This window comes from Leptosomus discolor, chromosome Z (assembly GCF_034619465.1).
Source record: "Leptosomus discolor isolate bLepDis1 chromosome Z, bLepDis1.hap2, whole genome shotgun sequence".
NCBI classification, from domain to species: Eukaryota; Metazoa; Chordata; class Aves; order Leptosomiformes; family Leptosomidae; genus Leptosomus; species Leptosomus discolor.
Genome location: NC_141419.1, coordinates 3,107,673 through 3,132,779, shown reverse-complemented (window position 1 = coordinate 3,132,779; position 25,107 = coordinate 3,107,673). Strand labels below are relative to the sequence as shown.

General features: G+C 48.4%; 1 protein-coding gene across 4 annotated transcripts in view; it reads left to right on the top strand.

Moving 5' to 3' along the window:
* The first annotated feature begins 3,355 nt into the window (after positions 1-3,355).
* The window catches only part of EPB41 (erythrocyte membrane protein band 4.1), a 48,856-nt gene continuing 27,104 nt past the window's right edge, over positions 3,356-25,107 (top strand). For 2 of the 4 annotated variants that reach the window (XM_086480269.1, XM_086480267.1), the window contains exons 1-13: positions 3,356-3,376; positions 4,095-4,560; positions 6,933-7,163; positions 9,550-9,654; positions 12,513-12,555; positions 14,520-14,595; positions 15,088-15,306; positions 17,493-17,580; positions 18,164-18,316; positions 19,227-19,324; positions 19,663-19,835; positions 21,211-21,327; positions 22,671-22,799. In XM_086480269.1, the coding sequence (XP_086336395.1) occupies positions 4,102-4,560; positions 6,933-7,163; positions 9,550-9,654; positions 12,513-12,555; positions 14,520-14,595; positions 15,088-15,306; positions 17,493-17,580; positions 18,164-18,316; positions 19,227-19,324; positions 19,663-19,835; positions 21,211-21,327; positions 22,671-22,799 (1,891 nt within the window). In that variant the 5' untranslated portion in view covers positions 3,356-3,376; positions 4,095-4,101. Of the gene's footprint in view, positions 3,377-4,094; positions 4,561-6,932; positions 7,164-9,549; positions 9,655-12,512; positions 12,556-14,519; positions 14,596-15,087; positions 15,307-17,492; positions 17,581-18,163; positions 18,317-19,226; positions 19,325-19,662; positions 19,836-21,210; positions 21,328-22,670; positions 22,800-23,865; positions 23,971-25,107 lie in introns of all 4 variants that reach the window. The other 2 variants (XM_086480266.1, XM_086480268.1) reach the window with 2 other exon arrangements.

The window sequence follows — 25,107 nt, the reverse complement described above, 5'->3', positions numbered from 1 at the left end:
TCCATGTGGGATCATATCTAAGTTTTGCTGTGATTTCCTTACGTTAAACGCCTTCTCTGCACTAGACTTGTGAAGAGCCTGCCTTTTATAGGCTGTCTGGCATCAAACCCTTATCCTCTACCAAAAAAAACCCACCCCAAACCCAGCGTATACAAGCTCAGAGCAGGAGGTGAGCAGCACTGCTTGAGTGCTCCTACAAGAGCAGAGCAACCTCCTCCAGCATCCAGGGAGCTCCCGAGGCAGCTGCGGGCTCTGCAGAATTGCCGTGTGGAATAGCGATGGAAGAAAACTTAATTTGAATAAAAACCTGCTTGTGGTTTGGCTGTGGGCAGTGCTTTCTCCAAATAATGAGTTGGAGAGCAGCGGAGTGGGAACCTCGCTCTTCACGTTGGCTCTGCTGCGGGCTGGGTTGGAAACAAAACACTACTTAGCAAACATCTCTGAGCAGCAGAGATGCTTTTTAAAAAAATAATAGGGCCTCTGTTGTGTTGCTTACAAATCTCTTTGCTTTCGGTCGAGAGCTTAGGAAACCATTTCTGAACATAGAACTTCAAAGGGAGGGAACCAGCTGTGAGCCCACGCATGGGAGAAGCATGTTTGGGTCTTGCAGCAAGATGTTTACCTGCACCCAGTGAGTTATTGGTGCTGGCTGCCACTATTAAATATTTATTGGGAAGCGCTGGGAAGGGAAGGGCTCGTACGTGCCCATCTCCACATCCTCAGCCCCGCTGAGGGGATCTGGCCGAGCTGCAAGGTGGTTCCTGGGGGACGGCGGAAAGACGCGGAGACGTTTGCTCATCACCAGCGAGACCCACCTTCCCACGCCAGGAAAGGTCTGCGACTGCGGCTTTGAAATCCAAACAAGTAAACCTTTCTTGTTCCAGAATTGTTGGTATTTAAAGAGAGAAAACTACGTTCAGAGGAAATGTTTATTTGTGGACTGTCCCTCCTGTTTACCGCGGCTGATAAGAGCTGCTCTTCAGCTGTGCCCTCCTTGCAGTCGTCATCTCAAGAGCCTCGATTCTGCGTTTTTAAGAGAGCAAAGCGTGTGCAACGTTGTGTGTTTTGATAATGATTCTTACAAGTGTATTTATTCAAAACAAACACAGTGGGAAGCAACTACAAAGCAGGCTGCTTTGGCAGCTGGTGCAAAAGGGAGCTCGCTGTTGTTGTGTGTTCGTGGTGGGATGGTCTTGCAACGTGTCCATCCCGCTCTGTGCGTGCTGGGGCATCGTGAGCTTCGCCCTGGGAGCTGGCCATGGCGAGTCTGTCCTGCATCATGGCCTCAGGGTGACGTGCATTTGGCTGCATGTAGTTTGTTACCTTCCTCACCGCCTTGTAGCATCTCTAGGAGTTTTTGGAGAGCTGTTGAGAGCAAGAATTACCTGCATGGTGGCTGGGGTGACTCTGCAGACAGAGCCGTGTGTTGCCAACAGGGACAGCAGCATCCCTAGCAAGGAGTCACGGGAGGAAGGGAAACGGCAGGGGCAAGTCACCCGTGTGCTGCCAACTGCAAACCAATTGCAGCCCCGTACCAGCCCCATTAGCCCACGGCCCCTTCTGAACCTCGCCTGAACCGAACCGCAGACCCCACTCCCGCCGTCACCCCTCTGCGCCCCCGCTAAACTGGTGGTAACCTCAATTCTGCCCCTGCGAGCCAGCAGCCATCCCTCTCGCCCTGCGAGTGTGCTGCTAGTTGCAGCTTTCAGGTGTTCACTGGATGGTGTGCGCTCTGCGGGTGGCGAGCCCTTGGTCTAAGAGCCCTCGAGTGCGGTTGGGTTTAACTTGCTTTCCCTTCTCACTGATGTTTCTGGTTTAGGGGCGTTGGGCACGAAGCTGTCCCCTCCTCGAGGGGGAGGTGGGAGCCAGATGGGTGCTGCGTGAATCCGCCGTAGCCTTTCATTTAACTTGGATTTTACAGCTTTCTCGCAGAGCCTATTCTCTGATAATCCTGCAAAAAAAAAACGAACTCCTGCAAGACTTCTGGGGAAACAAGGTGACATAACGCCCAACTCAACAGCGTTTTGGAGAATTACCCTTGGGCGCTCTCTTGGTTGAGCTATGCCAGGCTGCCCTGTCTTCTCCCATGCAAAGCGCTGGAGGAGGAGAAGGGATGCAGTGTGGTTTTCTGCACCTCCGCGTCTCGGTCTAGCTCACAGCCTTGCCACGTCTGGATTTTGGCAGCATATTTGCCTTGCAATGTCCCTGGTGCCTCAGGTGCCCACGGATGCCTGTGCAGGCTGGCTGCTCAGATGCCCCTTTTCTCAGTGCAGGTAGAAAGCCGCTGTTTCAGTGTCTTCCACCTCTCCGTTGGGTTTGGAGAAACCCCGAGCAACTCACCCAGGGGCAGATCGTGAATAGGGTATGATGCTGTAAGCCTGGCTTCTGCGGGAGACCAGGCTAAAACGGGCCCTGCAGCTCATCCCCAGAGCTGGCTGGTGGGGCTAAGTCCAAAGGAAGAGGTTTCCATGAGTTCAGAAAGCTTGTCCCAAATCTGACGCGGCTCCGAATCACTCCGCAGGGAGCGCAGACCCCGTGCGTTACCACCCCTGCTTTTGCAAAAGCCCTCCTTGCAAAAAAAAAAAACCCACCAAACCACCAACAAAAACAACCCCCAAACTAAAACAAACCTTGTAAACTCAGGAAATGTGCGTTGCTGGAGAAGGATATTCAGTGAAGGTCTCTAATGCTGCTTTGTTTTAACCGCAGCTTTTGCATTAAACGCGAGGGAGCAGTGCTTTGGAAAGCCAGGAGGGGTTTTCTCTTCCAAGCACTCTGCTTATTTTGGCAATCAGGATGAGTTAAATTAGAGTCAGTGAATGCAGTAGTACGTAGGAGAGTGACATCTTGAAATGTTTCTCAAAATTTTAAGTAGATATTTTGAGCAAATGTTTATATGCCGAGGCTTGGGTCAGAGGGATTGAAAGGCATATTGGATTATATGCTATTTGCTCTGTGTAAGCAGCGGCAATTTATTGCTGCAGATGCATGTGATGCAACGTGCAAAGATTAGTTCTATCCTCTCTAAAGCATGATTATTTTGGGTCCTCTTTATACCTTAAATAGATATTCTTCTCATGTGATTTCCATCTTTTTGTGTCAACAGCCCGGGCTAAAGTTGAAATAAACATTGCATCAGCTTAATCGCACGGGCTCTGGAGAAATCTGCTCTCCGTTATGGAGATTGTTTGGAAGCCTTTTCGGTTTACATTTTTCCAGTGTGCAGTGCAAAGATCTCGTGAATCCTGAAGCCTGCTTGGCTCTACCGGACTCGTCTTGTGCAGATCGATGTAGTTGGTCAACACTGATGAGTCCTGTCCGGAGCAGAGCAGCAGTGTGGTTCACCACCTTTAGATATCCCCATTTTTAGTTCATGGTGAGGATCTGTGGCCTCTTGCAGGGACATTTAGAAGTGAGGAGCAGTTAAAGCCGTGCCATGTTTGACTCTTACTGGCTGTATGAGTTTCTCTCTCTCAAGCAGCGGATTTCTCTTTCCACTTGCTGTGGTGAAGGGTGCTGTAACGCCACAAGCCATCACAGGCCATCTGGGGCTTTGGCATGGTCTGGTAGGAGGAAGGTTGCCTCTTCACATGCACGTCCTCATACGGTTGGACTCGATGATCTTAAAGGACTTTTCCAACCTGTATGATTCTATGAGTCTCATCTGCTCCGCTCCCCCAGCCAGTGGTGCCAGAGGCTAATGGGTAGTTGGAGGAAGAGAGGACCTCAGGACTGCCTTGTGGAGCAAGGCCCTCTGCTATCTTCTCCCCTTCCCTCATCTTGTTTCCATTTTTCAATCATTTGCCCTTGTCAGGCTGCAGTCCTGGTGCCAGGGCATTTAGCGGTTTGGAGTCAGCATCACCCAAATGGTGGAGGATGCGTGGGAAAACGTTGATAGAGATGTTTCTGTCAAAGTGAACCTTAGAAAAATGAGTGATTTTGCTTTTAATGACTTTGTAGGCCGGAGTCATCAGGACAGGGTGGTGTGGCTGGGGAAGGTGGTGTGTTTGTGCTTGCGGCTTGGTTTGAGTAGCTGAACGCAGACTTGAATATTGGAAAGCTCTTGACTGAGACCTTGTGCACCTCTCTTGCAGCTTCATCATGACAACAGAGAAGAGTCTAGCGGCGGACGCCGACAATTCGGAGCAGCAGCAAGCCAAGGAAGAGGAAGGAGCTGCTGAAACACAAAAGCAAGAGGCTTCGCTAGAGGAGGGGGCTCAGCAGACGTCGGAGGGGCAGCCGGCAGCGGGGCAGAAGAAGGCCTCCAACGGTGATACGCCCACGCACGAGGAGCAAAGCAAGAAGGAGCGCCGCACCTCCGAGGGCCGGGGTCTCTCCCGCCTGTTCTCATCCTTTCTCAGGAGGCCCAAGTCTCAGGTGTCCGAAGAGGACAAAGACACTGATGGTCCTAAAGAGGCGGGAGGTGACCAGAAAGACCCGGGTTTAGGAGCCAGCGCTGATGAAGACATCCTGGTGAAAGCCCCGATCGCAGCTCCAGAGCCTGAGCTCAAAACTGATCCATCGCTAGATCTCCATTCCTTAAGCAGTGCGGAAACACAGGTAAAACACCCTGCTCCATGTGGTGTGCTCCCTTCTGTTCTTGAAAATGTGTCTTTTTAGCCAAAACGGTAAAAACTTCATATCCTAGGGTGGAAAGCTTGATCAGAAAAAATCATGAGATGCTAGAAAGGCCCTTGTCAGCTCCCTGTGTTGGATCACGTACTTCCCGCTCTTGTGTTCCTGTATCAGCCTGTCCTGCAAAGTACCTGCTCCTGAAATCGTGCTCACGCTTCACAGCAGAAGTTAAAATGCCCCGTGCTGACTCTTTACTCTGCTGAGGCGGGGGAAGTCACGTCAGAATTAGGGTTCAAATGCATAATTCACGACAGAGCTTGTTTCTCATCGGGATGTCCTCGGTGCGTGCAGAATAAAGGCAGGTCGCTGGTGTGAGGTGGAGACTGCGAGAGGACGTGGATTTGGGAAAGGGTTTCTTCAACTTCAAGGAGCGCAAGCGCGGCATTTCGGGACTTGGTCATCTCTTCAGTCCAGGCTGGTGCTGAGCCTGCCTAATACAAATATTTTCTGCTTATGCATCATGTAGACAGGGATTTCTGCACAGCACGTGGGCTGAGCCCAGCTCCTAGTAGCTGTCTGATGTCTGCTCTTTACAGCCAGGGTCATTTTTCATACAAAATGTAAAGTTTTAAGTGCGTAGTAGAAGATGGGGCGGACTCAGCCCCAGGGAGGCATTCAGAAAGCTGCAGCTGGTTATTGATTTGGGTATTGGATGCCCTTTCTTACTCCTTGGGTGATTGCAGCTCTGCTGTTACTAATGCAGCTGCCCAGGTGTTAGAGAAAGGCGGGTGCCCCTTCTCCTGGGGTGGGGATTTCTTACAACCCAGCCAGCCTGTGTGTATTGCTGGAGTTGTGGTACGTTCGTGGTAAAATTTGGATTACTTCTCCCGCTGCCTTAAGTTTTGAATGGGCTCCAGGGAGGTGTTACATATCTGCAACTCTGGCTTTTGGAGCAATACTTTACAAGTCAGAGCATTGCCAGCTGTAGGCAGTAATGGTAAATCCACCTCCTTGTCATTACAAAATTGTAGAGAAGGTAGTAGGTAACACCTTCTTCTTTCTTTTCCCAAATTTTCCGAGCCTGTGGAAACCACGGGATGATCTCTGCTCGTGTTTTGGACCTCTGAGGGTTGAGATTAGCAGAGTGGGGAGGAGCTGGACATTTTCATGCAATTCCAGCCCAGAAATTGTGTTTTCAAGAGGAAATGCATGATTTCTTTCTCTGTTTAACTTTGATTTGCTGCTTCTGAGCGCATGTAAGTGTGCACCCACAGCCTTCCTTCACCATGGGCTGTTCGTTTCGGATGAAGCATTTGTGCTTTTTTTTTTTTTTTTTTAGTTCTTATTTTAGATCAACGTCAGTGGCTTTTTGAACTGTGACACTCGGCAGATATTTCTGCTGTGAAAGCATTTGCGAGGTGCTGCCTGTGTGATAAATGCTGACCGACGGGCATTACCAGCTTTGACTGATTCCCTGCTCCCGATTGTCCCGGCCCTGCTGGAACAGAAGTCAGCAGCTTGTGGACATTATTTAGTTTTTAAATACCTCCGTGCAGTTGTGCCTGGGTGTGATTTCATGAGATGCGATGGGCTGAAAAGACAGGGTTTTGCTCTTCCTCTGCCACGGCTGCGTGCTCCTGCTGCATCGAGCCACTTCCAGCGCTTGTCAGAGCCTGCCGTGAACTCGCTTAACCTGCTGAAATGGCAGTGGAAAAAAAAAAAAAACCCAGCTTCCTTCCTCCTCCTGTTCCCAAACTGCATCTCTTTCTGCTGTTTTAGTGAATTAAACTGCCTCGCAAAGTGCTTCATTAGGCAAAGGGAGAGTGCTGTGAAGGCTGCCGTCACTTTTTGGTGGCAGAGAGCTGCTCGGACGGCTCTGAAATCTCAGCACTGACCCCCCCCCTCCGCCCCCTTTTATCGTCCCCACTGCCCTACTGGGGGCACTGGAGCAAAACCCATCGCCCAGGGCGGCAGCAGGAGTGCAGGGGCCTGTGCTTTGGGTGCGCTGGATGTCTTGCCTAGGAGGGGGAAAACTGACTGGGCCAAAAGGTGCTGTAGTTAATGAAGATTTGCACGATGTAATCTGCCCTCGTTAAGTCAACCCTTTTTTCTTTTTTATTACATCCTTTATTAAATGAAGACTTGGAGAATGGCTTGAAGGGCTTTAAAAGTTAATATCGTTACCTCGCTCACCCAGGCCTCTGCTCCAGGTCCCGGGTCACACGTTTAAGTCAGATAACTAATTCTGAGGTGAGATCCCAGCCCTATAGTGCACCTAGGCAATGCTTGTTTCATGTGATGGTTATTTTTTTGCTTGACACATCTAAATTGCAACTTGAGTGATGTGGGGGTTTCAGCCTGCTCAGGAGGAGAGGAGGGACGACCAGGAGCCGGACAGCAAAGACCTTGGGGGCAAGGAAGGAGAGGAAGCGAAGGAAGAGTGCGCCAAGCCAGAGCCGAAACAAGAGACCCCGGAGACCAAAGCAGAGAAGGATTTGAAAGCTGCCCAGAAAGCAGTAAAGAGACACAGAAACATGTACTGCAAAGTGGTCTTGCTGGATGACACCTTTTTTGAGTGCACCGTGGATGTAAGTACTTTTGGGGTTTGTTTCTACTTCTTCTCTTTTCCTCTCCCTTCTCCCTGTGAAAAATCACCACAGAGATGATTTAGTAGAGGCCTAATTTGCTGCCAGTGAATTACATGACAGGCTTTACTGCAGAACAGTGTTGCTGTAAGCTATAACAATTTATTTAGTGTGTTGTAAAAATCTCTGTGTGCCTAGGAATCTTTTTTTCTTTTTTTTTTTATAATTCTACAATTTCCAGGGTCCCTTGCTTTGTTAAAGGTGGGGGGAAGCTTAAATAAAAAGTTATCCTACTTGCTGTTCATCTTCTCTCTCATTTGTATCTCAGACTAAAGTTTAGGGTTTTGTGTTAGGCTGGGATTGTCTAAATATCTTTTGCCCCTCTCCTTTGAATAAAATGGGTTGTCAAATTAATTTGTGCTTTTCTATTCACCCAAGGTACCTTCACCTATCAGGCTGCTGGCTAACATAACTCCTGGAGCTTGGATGTAAAGAAAACCATGCTGTGTTTAGCCTGCAGTTGAATATGTTTGCAGTAAACAATTTAGAATTATTATGTTGGCTTACAGCATTGCAAACCCCTTCATCTGAGAGCTTTTCTTCTGCATTATTTTGTGCATTCTCTCACGGGGCTGCCTTGCTGTCAGGGCAATAAAAAGCTAGCAGAAATCCCCATTTCAGTATTGAAGTACTTGTCTGGAATATTAATAATCCGGTACTTACCATTTGAGCATACTTCCATCAGCTTGTTTTTCCCCAGTCCCGCTGGCTAAATGGGCCAGGAGAGGGTATCTGGGCACAGGGCTCCTTGTGAAAGCAGTTACCTTGGGTGATCCTGGGCAAGTAGGTCAGCGCTGGCCGTTTGTGTAACGGCGTCACTGCTGTTATTGCCTGGGATCAGCTCGGAGCATCGCCGCCCCGATCGCCTTCCCCTTTGCCGGGGATTTTGTGGGCAGCCCCCAAAAGGAATCTGTTCCCCGAAATGCTGGTGGCAGCTTGCCGGGGCTTTGGGCCCGAGTTTGCTGCAGCAAAGCCTTCCAATTACGGGCAGGCTGCACGGGTGCTGGTGGTGGGAGAGCTGCTGGTTGGTCCTGCCGTGAGCAGGACGTTAGGAGTTTCTCCCTGTAGGTCCAGAGGGTCGCGGTGGGCGCTGCGGGGAGGATTAGGAGGGGCTGCTGTGTCAGTGAGACCCTCTTGACTTGACGAGTACCCTTGGCTTTAATGCCAGTATAATCCTACTCTAGCAATTAAGACTTAATTGAGAAGGAATTGCAAAGCTGTCGGCAAAGACCAGCACAGATGCCTTTATCCAAGAAGAATAAGTGCTTTCAGACATCCTTTCCAGTCGACAGCCATGGAAGGTTTTTTAATTCCTGTATGTCTTCCAGTACCAATTCCTTAAGAAATCTCCAGGCTAACATATGTGCTACGTTACCTATAGAGTCACAACGTGTGCACTGAGGACCTACAGCTGAAGGACTGGAACAAAGCAAGGCTATTGTCTTGAATCAGTTGCCCTGCAAATAGGACTGGAAGGAGAGATGTGGGCACAAGTGATGCATTAGTAAAGCTTGGTTTGCGTCACTGGAACCGCACTTTCTTTTTAGCAAAGCCTGAATTAGCTGCTTCTAGTTACCATAGTTTTGTGCCTCAGGGATGTTTTCCTTCATGCTTTCGGACTAAAAGGGTGTCTGTTCCTAGGGCCAGTTCACTTCTGCAGGATTGAGGGGGAAAAAAAAAAAAAAGAAAAAAAATTAGATAGAAGTGCTCAAAGTGTATTTCTTGAGGCCAGAAGTTGTACGCATAAGGTGCATAAGGCAAAACTGGAGACGGTGGGTTTCATCACCAGATTGGGTTGATGGAAAGGCCACAGAAATGATGGTTCTTGATTCTGAGCCTCCAGTCCTACTGTGAGCCTGCTAAGCCAGGTTGCCCCCAAAATGGGGGTCTGTAGCAGCAGGTCGTAGCAGCAGTTTCATACCCCATGTTGATCGTCTTTTGATCAATGCCTGATTGTCTGACAGGCTGGAGCTGGGACATATCAGTGCAGTAGATGTACTTTGGGAGGGCAAAACCATACAACTCCTCGGTGTTTATGGAGTCGTGGTGAGAAGCTCAGCTTTGAGGGGGCTTCAGACACGGAGCTGGTGCCCACCACGGTGCCCATGGCCTCTCTGGTTTGAATTTTTATGCCTGATGCTCTTTCTTGTAAGGGATGCTTGCTCAGAAACAGCCAGGAGGTCTGATTTTGAGCTACTTGGGACTTTTTTTTTTTTCCTTCTTGGCAGTGTACAGTGTGGCTTGGGTATGTTCCCTTCCTCCCCTCTCCCGTGAACAAGGGTAGGCAAAACCCAGCCCATCTTACAGAATTTCTTTTGTCTATTTGCAGAAACACGCCAAGGGGCAGGATCTGCTTAAAAAAGTGTGCGACCACCTCAATCTCCTGGAAGAAGACTACTTCGGTTTGGCCATATGGGACACGCCAACCTCCAGGGTAAGCAGCTGCTGTTGTGTGATGTTCTCACCAGGGTGGGTTCAGCTCTTTCCAAGGATCATCTGCCCCGGGGGGGAGGTGGTGTAAGCTCTTCTTAAAACTCCTTTTGGTGCCCTCCCTAAAGAGGACTGAGTGTCATCATCACAGAGGCAGAAATCGTGAATAAATGACTACAGGAGTGTGGATTTCAGTAAAAAAGCTACGTGAACTTGACTCCTCACCTGGAGAAAATTCATTATATGAGTTTAGTCTAAAGTGATGCCATTAATTTGTAAAGGTTTAGCTCAAGAAGTCAGGCTGCCCTAGTACTGGTGTCAGCGTTGGTAAGGTTTGGTCAGAGCCATCCAGAGCAGTTTTGAGTTGAGGCTTTGCCCTGCGGAAGAACCTGTGACTCTCCATACCAAAGCTCTTACTCATATGGTTTCAGTTTAAGGTCTTTGTTTGGTTAGACCCAAGCAGCGTCTTATCTTTTAAACCCTTGGTTACGCTTTAACTCAAGTGATTACTCAAGCTTTGTTTCGTGAAGCTAGCCAAAAGTGTGCTAAATTGAAATCAAGGGCCCCCTTCTATGTCCTTTAGACGAGTTTTGTTGATCCACATTCTGACTATTCCCATGTTTCACCTACAGCAGTCACTGATGGGCCAGGTTACCGTGGCTGACAGACGTTTGTCATTAAACACTCAATAATTGCAAGTGTGAATTTTTAATACACAGGCAAAATAACACCCCATCACTATTTGAGGCGGGCAGAGCTCTCTTGGGTTTATTTTACTGTCTCTGTTGTCTCGCTGTTTTCTTGTATGTGAAAGTTGCTTCCATGTATATAGCGTGGGTTTTTTTAGTCTAGGAGTTTGTGGCTTGCAGAGGGGAGGGGTAGGTGTACTTTTGGATCTGATTAAGAGCAAAAAGAATTTAGCTGGAGCAAATCAACTTCTCGCACTGAGGCTGTGGGTAGCTCACTGGTGTGTCCCCCCAGACCCCCCGGGACTCGCTTTTCTCCTGTCCAGGCGTGCTGGCATCGATTCTTCCAAAAGGAAAAGCAAGCACCTCCTTCCCCTCAAGCTGGCGAGGGCTGAGGGGCTGTGCAGCTTTTTAACCGTAGGGAGTGAAAACAGACTGTTTTGTTAGATTTGTGTCCCAGAGCCGGGAGCTGGGCCTGGTAACGCCCCTGTGCCTGGATTTAGCTCCAGTGCAGAGTAAGCTGCTCAGTGGAAGTCTGGTTTGCTCTGATGGGGGAAAACACCATTTTTTTGGGAACCTTTCTGGTTCTGTTTCATTGAACTTTGAAATCTGAAGCTCCATCTCTCTCCTACTGTAACTTCAAACAAGACCCAACGCCGAGTTACTGATTCACAGGTAGAAATGATCTTAGTAGGAAACCGGCGGAGGAGCTTCTGCACCTCACCCACAGCTCACATGTGTATTCCTGGACGGGCAAGGGTTGTATGTGGGATTTTCCACTTTGATGTTTAGGGAATAAATGTTCCTGGTGACGGGCATTTTCCCACATGGACGTAGCAGAGGGTGTCAGCGGGCATAGGAGATGGTGACAGTCGATAGAGCAGCTGCTCAGCACCGAAGGAGCTTGATGCTCACGCTGCTCTGAAAGGGAGGATTGTTTCCCACTGATTCGTGACACAGTGTGGATAAAAGCGCCGTTAATTGCTGTCCTGTCATGGTCCACCAGATCGGTGCCGAAGATGCACGACTGCATGCCGGGCTCGGCTGCCCGAAACCCAGCCGTTGCCACGGCAGTAACGAGCGGTCGTGGCACCAGCATGGGACATAGAGGTGCTCTGCTTAAAACAGGGGCCCTAAAAAGACAGCGAGTGGCATGTTTACCTTCCAAATGGATTTCATGTCCCCAGTTTTATAGGTTAGAGGGGCGAGCGTGTAAAAAGACTAAATGTAAGTGTCGCTCTCTCCCTGCCATGAAGTTACGTGTCCTTCTGGTCAAGAAAGATTAGCTTGGGTGATTCAATGAGTTAATTCCTTCACCTCGGGAGACCTGGATGTCCAAATCCTGCTCAGGGCTCATGAAAATGAAGAAGGTGGTTTAACGTAGCCTCTCTGGGAGAAGGCTGTTGGCATCGCACCCTCACCTTCAGCGGGGTGGACCCTCTGCAAAGGGAAAGGCTCAGGCTTGATGTGCTGGAGTGGCTCAGCCCGTGCTGGCAAAAGCAGTTGTTTTTTTTTTGAGGCTTCTGTTGCGCCACTATCCCACAAACCCCCAAATTACAGAGTGAGGGGGGGAAAAAAGGATGTATTTCTAAATTTGTAGCCGAGGTAATTACTAGAAACTTGAGTCATAACTAAAAGAGACAAAGTTTATGTCATGCTGCTGTAAAAGATTCCAGCCTTCCCCAGCAATGGGATGTTTTCACTTGTATTTCAGTGATTAGGTCGTTAAAAAACATCGCTAATAATAGAAAGTCTTGGTGATCTTTGTTTTGACTAGGGTAAGTAAGGAGACAGCGTGCCTGCAATGAATGCAGACATCTATCTGCCCATTTTTAAAGGTTCTGGATTGAAACCAGTGTTGCACAAGTGCCCCTTGTAGCTGGATGTGGCTGTGACCGTACCTGCTGCTGTGTGCTTGCAGCCCTAATATGCTGCTTTTTTTTTCCCTCCTGTTCCTCATGCTCCCCCTACAAGTACCTGGTAGGTGAAGGGTTGCAAATGTTCCTGCTGACACCGCAGATTGGAGTGAAACTTGTGAAAAATGTACCATCTCTCCAGCTTCCATGGCTGCGTTCACGTCAAATGTTGTCTTTTTGCCGTATTTTTAGCGCTTTGCAGTTTTCTGTGGTGTTTCTGGCACGTCTGTTAAACTGTGAATGTTTTTATCCTCTTACAGACGTGGCTGGATCCTGCCAAAGAAATAAAAAAACAGGTTCATGGTGAGTAGATCAAATTTATCGTGTGAGTGTGTGTGGTTTCTCCCCCCTTCCCTAAATAAGTGTGGCTTTGGCAGGTGATCTGGGGGGCCCAAGGATGGGTGAGAGTTCAAGTGAGGGTGTCTGGTAGGTGTGAGGGTGTTCAAGCAGTCTGTGCGTCCTTTCTCCTCTTCTTAGTGATGCTCTGGATTTAGGAAAAAAAAGTCATTTCCTTGGGAAAACATAGCTTGGGGTGTGTTGGCCCCATGCAAACCCTTGCTACCATGCGATGCTGAAGTGGGAGATCTGCTCCCCGTTGGAGGATGGGAAAACAGATGTCAGTGGGAACCATTTAAATCTCAAAGGAGGTTGTGAGAGCCCGAGCAAAATTGTATGCAGTAGGAAGGTTTTATGGACTCTGAAGCTGTTTCAAGGTCCAGATAGGGGTACAGAATGATAAAAGGCTCGAGTAGTATCAGGGCAAATGCCACATGCTCTCCAAAGTTGTGTTTTAAGGTCTGCTAGTGCTGGATTAGTTCAAGATGAGGGCAGTGTCAAAGGTAAATACATTTTAGAGCCTTTTGTTTTCTCTGAGGAGCAAGTCTGACTGCTTCAAAAGTAAAATACTGTTTCATGAAAGTAAAATACTGGTTTACATGTGCTTTTGGTGGGGGACACAGAACAACGTGTGTCATTTAGTACAGATTAGGGAGGAAACGCCGCAGGGCTACAGAGTAGGAAAAGCTCCTGCTCTTCCCAACTTCTCTTTGCATGGATAGCAGGATGTGTGTAAAGGCCATGAGCTGCTCCGGCCGTGCCGTGCAGGTAAAATTCAGCTTGTCAGTGCCATCGGCAGCCCGCTGTGGAATTGATCCCCTGCGACGGGTTAAGGGCAGATTATCTCAGTTTGCTTGAATATGTGTCGAATGTACATCTAGCGTGTGTACACCAGTGTGTGTTGGTGGGGGTAACCTCTGCGACCTAAAATGTCTTCTTGGAATAACTTGTTTTGAACGGCGTGTAATGAAAACAACATGCCTTGTGTTTAATCCCAGTTATGGCGTTGCGTAAGAAGTAAATCCATGAATGCTGCGTCCCCCCTCTTCCCTGTGTGAGATTGAGATAAATCTCTGAGCAAGTTAAGCGCAGGGCTATCTTCTCTTTCTGTCATAAATACTATTTTGAACTAGTGTTAAAGGGCACCGTTGGGGCGGGGGTTGTAACTATGAAAATTACTTTGAGTGCTTAATGGGTCGGTCAGGACTGTTTTCTGCGAGTGAACGTGATTATTTTCAAGCAAAAGAGAGAGTAATCCCTTCAGCCGTGTCACCCAGACTGTCCGTACCACGTATAGTGCCAGTTCTAGGTGTGATTGCACGGTTTCTCGCTCCAGTTCATGCCTGTAACGGTGCTGTACAAGGTTTGCCACAATGAAAGCAGTTAGATCTGGACTTGTAAAGCTCTTTCCATCTCAGTGCTTGCTGGTATCATCCAAAGATTGATGCTTGCGTTGTGCTGAGTTTAAACAGTGGTCTGACCACCCGACCAACAGTGCATGTAGGCTGCTGAGTGAATTAGCACATCTGCTCTTCAGGACAAATTTCAAAATTGGGTCAAGTGATAAAACAATACTAGTTCATTAACTTATAGCACATGCCTGACCTCTCTTCATGAATCCTTCTTTTCAATCAATGAAAAAATATGTGAGTAATTTAGCCTCTTAGCAATGAATTTCATTTTTTCTGCAAGTTGTGGTCTATGCATGTGTATTTGCCTGCCCTGCTTTGTTTTCTCCTGCTTGTATCTTAGCTCCTGTAAACGAAATCGTATCTTACACTGTTTGCTAAGCAGCAGCTGCAGTGTTAAAATCAGTATTATGATCTGCTGGCTGTATTTTGAAGATCAGGTTGGATATTCCCTGCTTTTTTTGTAACGACTGACTATCGCAAAGCTTTTCATTTTCCTCAACCTCCTCTTTGTAATTGCAGGAGGCCCCTGGGATTTTACTTTCAATGTCAAGTTTTACCCACCGGATCCTGCCCAGCTGACAGAGGACATAACCAGGTAAATTTCCTGGGAAACTTGCTGCCAGCCAGAGAGCTCGCTCAGCAAAACAGTGAATATTGAATAAAAATTGTTGATATTTGTGTGTTTTTTCATCAGGAGATCAGATGCTTTAATGGTTTGCCATGGTTTTTGTTTTGAATGGATTGTGTGGGATGCTCCTGCTCTCCACTGAAGTCCAGATGTGGAAAGCAGCGTCATTTATAATCCTGGCACGCATGAGTTCGTACAGAAAAGTAAATTTTTATTTAAAAAGAAGGTTTTCTGATCGTAGGTGTCCTCTACTCCCTTTGCAGAGTAGAGGTGACCTCAAGTCCTCCTGTCCTCCATGCTGCTTGGAGGGAATATTACCCCGTGAGTGAAAATACCGGGAGAAATTAGAAACAAGCATCATGCTGCGTTCATCAGCGGCATAGAAAAAAGAGACTGTTTGATCCTCAAGTTTCTTCAGTTTCTCTGTAAATTGTATTTTGCTTCCCCCGCCCCCCCCAGGTATTACTTGTGTCTTCAGCTTAGACAAGACATCATTACGGGGCGGCTGCCCTGTTCCTTCGCGACTTTGGCTCTGCTGGGTTCGTACACGGTCCAGTCCGAGTTGGGAGACTACGACCCTGATCTGCACAGCCCGGATTACATCAGTGAATTTAAACTGGCCCCAAACCAGACAAAAGAACTCGAAGAGAAGGTTGTGGAGCTTCATAAAACATACAGGTAAGATGCGGCGGCTGGAGGACTTGTCCCCATGGAAATAATGGGGCTTTCTGGTGTTTCCCTCACCTCTGTTGTCTGCTTTTGGTTTCCTGCTGCCCCAATTTTTTGATGTTGGCAACAGAAGCTTTAGCAGTCAGGCGTGAATTTTCAGCTACTGAAAACATCAGCTTTTTAAAAAAGATCTAATACTTTATAACAAAATCTTTCTAGAATCTGGAGTTCTTTTTTCCTGCATAAAGATGAAACTATGTTTTTAGAAAGCAGATGGAAAGTCTTGCGATTGTTTACTAACAGGTGCTCTTTTTCAACAGTACAGCTATGAAAGTGGGTTTTATTTCCTGTGAAAATACAAAGCTTGCTTGATTTAACCGATTTAACCCTGCCCTATGTCTGGTTTGTTGGGGTTTTTTAAAAATATATTTGCTTTAGGATTTATGTAACTTTTGGATTGCAGTCTGATTGGAGCAGATCTTGTTTCTTTGTGTATATGCTGTAGCCTGCAGCATGTTTGGGGTTTTCTGCTGCCACATCTAATGAGTAACACTTTCTGATATGGAGGTATTCCAGACGATGCAGGAGGTATAAACCTGCAGTTGGGCTGTCCTCCTCGTGTTTCCCAGTAAGGCCATGACCTGGGCAGATGTGTCTTGTTCGGGTAGGGCTGAAGGACTCCTGGGAGCCCCCTGGTACTGGACAGTAACGAAACTCCTTCCTCATCTTATTTTGAGCTTATTTACATAGATGCTCTCGAGTGCTTGGGTTGCAGAAGCTGTGTGGTGGAGAGCAGCCAGCTGGAAGCTTCTGTACCCTCCCAGAGACAGATTAAGGGGGAAAAAAAAAGAAGCCCATAAAAACACTTGGTGATACAGAGGCCTTCAGCCGGCAGCCCCTTGACCTGTGAAAAGCTGCTGGCTGATGCACTAATAATGAGAACAGAGCAAAGACGAGACCCTCTCGCAGGCAGACGGGAACTAATAACCTGAGTGCAGGAGGAAAGGGTGGACGTGTGCCCTCGGCCGTGGCCAAAGGTACAATTAACACCTCGCTCAACCCCGCGAATCAATACTTTAAATTGATTCCCTTCCATTTGCACTGAGAGGAGAGGAAATGAGGGGAAATAAGTAGTGGGCCGCTGACAAGCTTCATGACTTGAAGTCAAAGGCCGTTAGCTGTGCTAGAAGTGGCAGATCACGTTGCTGAATTATTCATGGCTTCATTAGAAGGATACTTCAAGGTATGTGGGATGTAGTTATATTTAATCTGCTCGTGCCTGCAGGAGGAAGCAACATGTACCCGTTTAATTTCTGGCCTGTATTCTGCGAACATTAAACTGTCAGAGGGTTTTCAGGGGGAAACTCTGCTAAACCGTGCTCCGTCTCTTGCTGCTTTATTTGCAAAGCACGAGGCACGTGTCGGAGATGGCGACTGCTCGTGGGTCTTTCCTAGAGCATTGTCCTTACAGTTGTCTTTGTCTGCTCTGTCTCCCTCCGCTAAAACCTCTATTCACATCACACACAAGATGTATGCGAGCTCTCAGTAAGGAAGACATCAAAGCAGGGGACAGAATGAAATGTATACAGCTGAATCTCTCCCAGCAGAGCTGTTAGATGTACCTCGTACATCAGAAACTTATTAACAAGGGCACTTCAACAACGTTGATAATAGCCTCCATTATCAGGATGTTTCTGTTGAGCAAAGTTGTGTTGTGTTGCCCCTCCTGCAGACAGGGTACCATCTGTTCCTAGAAAATGTCTCATTCATCTGGCCTGGCCCAGTAGGAATCGCTGCTGAGTGGTCTCAGCTGTCCTTGCGTTGGGTTTGGAGAACAATAGCTGGGTTTGGGGAGGTCCGAAGGCAGGAGGTCTGGGAGGACAGTACCTGTCACCCTCTGCCTTCAGCTAAATTGGTGTTTCTTCCGCTGAATCAAGTTTTGTAACCCCTTACTGCACGTCCTTGCTTTCTTCTGTACAGCTCCACAGAAATAAAATGCATCCGTCTTAATGCAGATGGCTCAAAGCACAAATTTGTGCATTCAGAGTAATTTAATAACTCATCATCTGGGCAAAAATTGGCTTGTATTGAAAGCGAAAGAAAATCTAACGAGTAACTGGTTTTGTGAAGTCTGATCGGTCCCCTCCTAAAAGCAACAGTCAGGGGAATACCGAGCCCTTTCTCTCTTTCCCCAGATCCATGACTCCAGCCCAAGCAGACCTGGAATTTCTTGAGAATGCAAAAAAGCTGTCTATGTATGGAGTTGACCTTCACCAAGCCAAGGTGAGAATCAGCGTGTGTGCACCTGCCTGTGGATTTTGTAATTTGATTATCCTTCCCTCGCAGGAGCAAGTTTACCTATTTCAGGAGGCTCCTCTTGAAAGACATAGGCAGTAAGCTGGCTACCGGTACAGAAACACAGGCACACAACAGAAATGCCTCGAGCACTGTTGCAAGTGTTGTAAGAGAAGTGGTTCTTTCCACTTGCTTATTATTTATATAGTAGAGGAAGCTTTACAGAGCAACTGATGTAGACAGGTCCTTGCTCTGAGGAACTTCGAGTCAGGCTCTCACCCTGCAAGGTGAGCTGCTCTGCTCAGAGAAGTGCAGGATAGACTCTAGACCAGCCCTTTGAGCAAACAGCAGGGCAGGAGATCTGCAGAAGGGAGGAGGTCATGAGGAAAAAACGTGAAGGAAAAAGCAAGCCTGGCCCTGGCTGCGTCGGGAGCCAGAAGCAGAGGTCTGGGTGCTGGGGAGATGAATTCAGGAGAGCCTCGGGGGAAGACCAAAGGGGTAATTTGGAGGACAGACATTGACCTGAAGCTTGTAACCCTGACACTGCTTAAATCCTGATCTGCTTTCCCAGGACTTGGAAGGAGTGGATATCACTCTGGGAGTCTGTTCCAGTGGCCTTCTTGTTTACAAAGATAAACTGAGAATCAACCGCTTCCCTTGGCCCAAAGTCCTGAAGATTTCCTACAAACGCAGCAGCTTCTTTATTAAGATTCGACCAGGGGAAGTACGTTCTGACTTTTGTGCTCCTGTCTTCTTTAGTTGCCTTCTGCTTATCACCAGCGTCTGTGCTTCGCTAAAACAAAGGGCGGGGAGGGAGCAAGCTTTCCTCCGAATGAGCATTTTACCCTCTATAGGGTTTCTGATCCTGGCTTGGTGTTACGTTCAGGTAGAGCCCGTTGACCTTGCTGGAGCTATAAACCAAACCGCCAGTTTAAACAACGTGTCGTCCAGCACCACCTCCTGGCACTGCGTGGTATTCCCAGCATCCAGGGGAGCCCGGTGGGAAGTTCACAGCTGAAACTGGGAGAGGGCTAACTCCTTTTTTTTTTTTTTTTTTTTTTGGGAAACGGGGCAAGGCAAAGGCTCTTTGTCTAGCTTTCATTATAAACCCCCCAAAAATATATTAAAAAATACAGCCACATACCTTTGCACTTAGACTGCAGCAGGCTGAGGGTGGCTGCCCTGACGCTGCCTCTTGTGAACGGGGAGATCCCTGGAGCAGCCTGGTTGCTGGAAACATGGTGGGGAAAGAGGTACAATGGGGATCTGCCTCTTTCCTCCTCCTCTTCCTCCTCCTGCTTCGACTGCCATGACCCAGCCGTGCCAGGGAGGTCAATTTTCAACCCCACCCCCCAGCTGGGCAGGGTGACGGGGGAGTAAAGGAGTCCGAATGGCTGCAGAACCCACGACACGCTCCTCTGCGAATCCCAGTGCATCCTGAGAGATGCCCGGGCTTGTGGCCAAGCCATGTCTTTTCTCAGACCTGAGCTCCTCCTGCACCTTGTGGAGTGAGTTCAGCTGCTCTTGGGCTAGACCAGCAGCTTGTGCTGCAGCAGAACAAGTCGATGGGCTGGGGACTGGACTCCTGCCACATTTATTTCTTGCTATACCTAAATAACTGCTATTTTCTGCAGCAAGAACAGTATGAAAGTACAATCGGGTTCAAGCTACCAAGTTACCGGGCAGCGAAGAAGCTGTGGAAAGTCTGTGTTGAACATCACACGTTTTTCAGGTGGGTTTTCTAAGCGCTAGGCTCGCCTTGAATAACTGATGTTTTAAATTAGCTGCTGAAAAGGAGTGTTCCTTAGGGTTTCACAAAAATTGGAGGGAAATGGTTGCAGAGACCTTAAGTGTTTATGTTGCAGTAAATTTCCAGGCAGCTTCTGCTTCGTGAGATACCCGAGACAGAGGGATTCTGGCTTATGTAGGTGCGGAGCTTATTGTTAGCGCGTGTTGTTCTGTTAATCAAGTGTATGGAAGAGAGTTCTTTAATTTGTGTTTTAATTTCTCTTTGCCTGCCACTTCCTAGATCTGGAGGTATGATTTTTAAATCGTGTGTGTGGTTTTCAGGCTGACTTCCACCGAGGCCATCCCGAAGAGCAGGTTCCTGGCGCTGGGCTCCAAGTTCCGCTACAGCGGCCGGACGCAGGCGCAGACGAGGCAGGCGAGTGCCTTGATCGACCGACCCGCTCCCCAGTTCGAGCGGACGGCAAGTAAGCGAGCCTCCAGGAGCCTCGATGGAGGTGAGTGTCTGGTGCCTCTTCCCTCTCCGTGGCTGGATTCAGTAGGATACTGAAATACTCCTTCAATACCACCTAAATTCCCTGCTTTAAAAAAAAAACAACCAAAAACCAGGCACAACTTCTCACTTTAATACAAGACCTGGACATGAAATGCAAACTGATATTAGTGCTACCAAGAACTGACTGACAGAAAGGGTGTAGGTGGGTGCTGAAGGCTTATGGCAAAGTTCTCGTTGTAAAAATACTTCCTTATTAATCTCAAGGCATTTTCCTTTAATAAATTGGGAATTAAGCTATTCTAGGATTTGTTTTGTTTAACTTAGCTGCTTAAAATGACACAGTTTTCCTTGAGGGGCAACTATTTTGCCACAACTGTTTGAAACTTTTTCAGCACTTGTTAAAGCGATGATGCTGATGTTGAAGTTTGTGGCGTATCAATCAGGTGGGCTCGTCCCTGGCTTTTCTTAAAAGAGCCGGGTAGCAGCAGGCTAGAGGAGGTGAGGCATGGAAGGGCGAGTGCCTAAGTCTGCTCCCCTTCGTCTGGATCATGAGGTGCTTGTAAAATTAGGATCCAGGGAAAGGGAAGCTTCCCTTTGCACCAAGAGGATCCAGGGAAAGGGAAGCTTCCCTTTGCACCAAGAGGATCCAGGGAAAGGGAAGCTTCCCTTTGCACCGAGAGGATCCAGGGAAAGGGAAGCTTCCCTTTGCACCGAGAGGATCCAGGGAAGGGGGGACCTCCCTTTGCACCGAGAGGATCCAGGGAAAGGGAAGCTTCCCTTTGCACCAAGAGGATCCAGGGAAAGGGAAGCTTCCCTTTGCACCGAGAGGATCCAGGGAAAGGGAAGCTTCCCTTTGCACCGAGAGGATCCAGGGGAAGGGGAACATCCCTTTCCACCAAGGGCACCTGATGGAGCAGGAGCAGCGTTGCTTTGAGCCCTGAGGTCGTGCTGCGACCCGGGAGGGAGCAGGGCTGTCCCAGCACCCTGTGACCAGCAGCAGCCAGGCTGCCCCTGCTCCTGCCATGGATTTTCAGGGCTCAGCGACAACCCGAGCTGGGAGGGAAAGGGCTGCTTGGTTCGAGCTCCGTACCACAGCCCTGAGCAAACCAAAATGCCTGCAGTCCAGGCGTGTGATGTTACCCAGCCACGATGCCTGGAGGTGAGGGGACCAGCGCTGTTGGTTGCCCCTTGGCCGTGGCCTTGTAGACCCTTAGAGCCCCAGCTGAGCAGAGAAATCGCTGCTGCAATCCCGCACCTGGATGTCAGAGCTTGGAAAAGAGCAGCCTGTGAATGTAACGCTTCTGTCCCCGTTGAAGTCTGCAGCCTTTTTCCGTCTGCTGTGTGGGCAGTCGTTAACATGTGCCCCATTTCTTCAGCTAAACGTGCGACTCAAAAAGTTGAGTTCAGAGCCGTAGAGGAAGAGAAGCAGGAGGAGGTGGTGGTGGTTGAGGTTCCCGAACCAAAACCCACGGATCAGATCCGAGAGAAGCCAGGTATAGCTGTGGTGGTGGCTACAACTCTCTGCAGCGCCTTTCCTATCCTTTACATGCTTGTTCCTGACAACTCAAAGTTTCACCAAGTCTGGCAGCTTTCTTTTTTCATTTCTTTGCAAGAAGAGTTTTGCAGTCAAGAGGACAGACAGCCCGGCAGAGCCCCGGCTCTGGGAGACTCGTTAAATTCTGCCTTGCACCTCGTTAGACTGTAATTCTTGTGGGGAGGTGGGGAAAAGTTTAGACGGCTTTCAAGAACTGTCTCATTATTAAATTTGGGTGGTTTTGTGAATGTGGGTTAGAAAACTTTCAAGTTTGGCCTTGAAACTTCTTGTAAAGCTTCTGAAATTCTTCATCCCGGGACCTGCTTGCCATTTTTTAAGCCTATTCTGTTTTTTTTTTTCAGGGTTTGAGAAATGCCACCCGTTTTGCTATGGGGAGCTTATATTTCTCTTTAGATAGGTACTATTAATAAATATCAATAAATATTAATGCCTTTAAAAGGTGTGTAGGTACAACAGCATATTTGAATACTAATAAGCGTATCATAGCAGCAGTGTTGTCAAATATTTGCAGTCTTCATCACTTAAACAGTGAGTGCCTGTGGTGCATTAGGGCTGGAGATAATTCGTATGCAAATGTGCTGTGTGCTGCTCCACTTCCCTTCCGCCCTGAATTTTTTACAGCGTGCTTTTGACATCACTGTTTTTCTAGTATAAAATCTAGATCAAGCTTTCATGAAGTAGTGTGGCAGACTGTCTCCCCACCCCTGTCTTGCCTTGAATTCTCACCAGTCAGCGTCGCCTGGCAGGGAGGGCTTGATGCTGTGCAAACAGAAGGTGGAGAATTTTAGACACCGGGGTAGATGGCTGTATGTTCTTAATTTTCAGATTTGAAGTTGATCACTTAAATACATTTAATTAAAGCTGCTAGTTTTTACATAGGTTTTTATCTAGAGGAGCCTGGATATGTTTTTGCTGGATTTTACCAGCCAGCACCTGCATTTCCCCAGACTTTGCAGGCAGAGCCCGTCCTAGAACCGCACTCGAGAGCTGTTTGCATGTCCCCACGTATCCCTCCCTGGACAAGAAGCCTCCAAAGCCTATTTGTGGTTTTTCCCCTCTCATCCCGTAAACTGCTGGGCCTGGCAGCACTAGAAAGACTGATACACAATTACGTGGTGGAAAATTACTCTTAAGCTGGTTTGAAAACCTCCTCGCTGTTCTCAGCCGCTGCCTCGGAGAGGGGTCTGCTCTCGCTCTTTCCTCCGCTGCGGCGACCGTCGTGTGTCCGTCCGCCCGGTTCTCCAGCCGCTCTGTTGTTAACGCATGCAAACCTCTTTCTAGCCAAACACGCTGTTGAAACTTTTGAAATGAAACCCATTGCAGAGGAGGAAGAGGAGGAGGAGAAGGTAGAGGTGGTTAAGGTTCCCGTGGCCAAACCAAAGTTCCCGGAGCCGTTGCGGACGCGGTCAGGTACAGCCGCCGCGGCGTTCGCCATCGGCGCGGCTCCCGCGGCCGCCCCTTGCCGTGACCTGCTGGGTTGGAGTGATGCGGTGCTGTAGGACAGAGGTTGCATCGTTTGCAGTGGTGTTCGTTGCCGTTAAAATCACACCCGGCTTTGCGAGCGTGCCGCAATACGCGGGTGCTGCTTTATCGGGGGAGGCGCCGAGGTGCCGTGGCTTGGCTGCGTGCCTGCGTGCTGAAACGCGTGTGCAGTGGCCTCTTCGCGCCCCGCTGTGACTCTCCCTTCGTGCGAGGTTCCTTCCCCTGAGCTGTAGGAACACGTGGTGCCTGAAAATCAGGTTGTGTGCTCTGGGACTGCTGGAGGTCACCTACGCTCTGCCTTTTTTTTTTTTTTTTTTGGGTTTTTCTTCGCTAGGGAGCCTGTTTCTTCCCTAGTTTTATTTCAGAGCAACTGCACTGCTGCAGCCAGATCCACCCTGATCATAATTAAAAGCAGAGTCGGTTAGTCATTGCAGGAAGAGGAGATTGAAGCCGTGAAGGGAGGTAACTGGAAACTTCACCCCTTTTCTTGAATATTATGAAGAACACTGAGCCACCCCCTGCGCTTAGACTCGAGGGTGTTCCGTGGGACGGGCTGCAGCCGAGCAGCCGGTGTCACACCCAAGCACATCCAGGTGTCTCCTGCTGCAGCCGCCCCTCCTCGTTCACCTCCTGCACTTTTTTCCTCCCCTTGACACTTTTGTTCCCAGGAGGGGCCATTTTCATGGCCAGGGTGATGACGATTGATATTTTATATCTCATATTTTGGCGCAGTGCTTTTTACTGCGTTCAGATCATCAAAAGTAGCCAAAGGCAGTTAAGAAAATGTAACTAAAATAATGCAGTTCTGGGTAGCACGGACTCCTCGTTGAATGGCAAAGGAAAAACCTGGTGTCTATTTTTCCTGCACGTCTTGATGCTCTAAAGCCCTGTGGGAGAAGCAGGAGAGGTGGCCATGCGGGTTTACTGATGGCAGTACTGCCTTTGCTACTTCGTCTTCGAGGTGGCAATTTTAACTCATCCGTAACTTTTTTAGCCAAACGTGCTCTTGGCCATGTTGAGATAAGGCCAATTGAAGAGGAGGAGGAGGAAGAAAAAATGGTGGTGATGAGAGAACTAGAGCCGGTCTCACAGGAGCCAGGTACCGCCGTGAGGGCTTTGCACACCCAGCATCCTCCCAATCCCGGCTGTCCCTGCCATCTCACCGTCCCTCTGTACAACCTCTCCGGTGGCTGACACTGCTTCCATGGCATAAATACACCAGGACACGGCACCGGTTGTCCTTCCAAAAGGATAACACAATGTCTGGCTCACAGAAATGAACTGCCATGCCGAAGACGGGGGGAGATAACGGAGGTGCTGGTGGTGGTTTGGGGTCTTAGGGTGGATTTTCAGCAAGACATGGTGTCTAGGAGTTTGTCTTAAAAGTGTAATTTCAGTCTCTGAAAAATCAGATTCTCTTTTGCCCCTCCACCTTGTCTGGTTTTGGCCACATGGATGCTTTGTTCTGGACATGTTTTATGCACACAGATGAGGTGCAGTTATCTTTTCAGTGAAACAGGAATTCTTACTAAGGGGTGACTTAAAATTACAATTTCTTTATTAATGCAAATTTTTCTAGTGTCCTTGACTAGCTGGATGGACACTAGTGACCTAGTGTTGGCTGGGGTAAGTTACACAGTGTGACCCTTGCTGCACAAACACTGACTTTAGGAATACGAGACCCCATCAAAGAAATTATTTTAGGCGATTATCTTTTTACTGGAACGGCCACAAACACCAACATCAGAAGAACTGAATAGCTTATTGCATCTACACACAGTGGATTAATCAGGGCTTGCTTTGTCACACAGTATTGGCTTGAAAATTTTAGAGGTGTCAGGCTTTTCAGGGATCGGGAACTGTCTGGAAAATCAGGAATCAACAGAACGAGGAGGCAGTTGATTTTGTGTGTACCTAGCGCTTGTATTTAAGACTGTCATCCTTCTCTGGAAAGATGATTTTTTGGGCAGCATGCTATTCATTTGTGCACTGTCACCGATCTGGAGATGCTGGGTATCTTCTCGCAGCAGTGCCTTGGGCTGCAGCAGGAGATACCCATCTTGGACACGCAGCCCCAGCCTGCTTTGAAACCCACCTGGAAGTTGCTGTGAAGTTTTATAGAGCGATGCTTGTTGATTATTCTTTTTTGTCTGAATTGCTGAAAAGGTTGGGGAGATGGGGGAAAGTTGCCCTTCCAGAAACAATGCGGTTTTGGTCGAGGAGATGCCGATGAGTC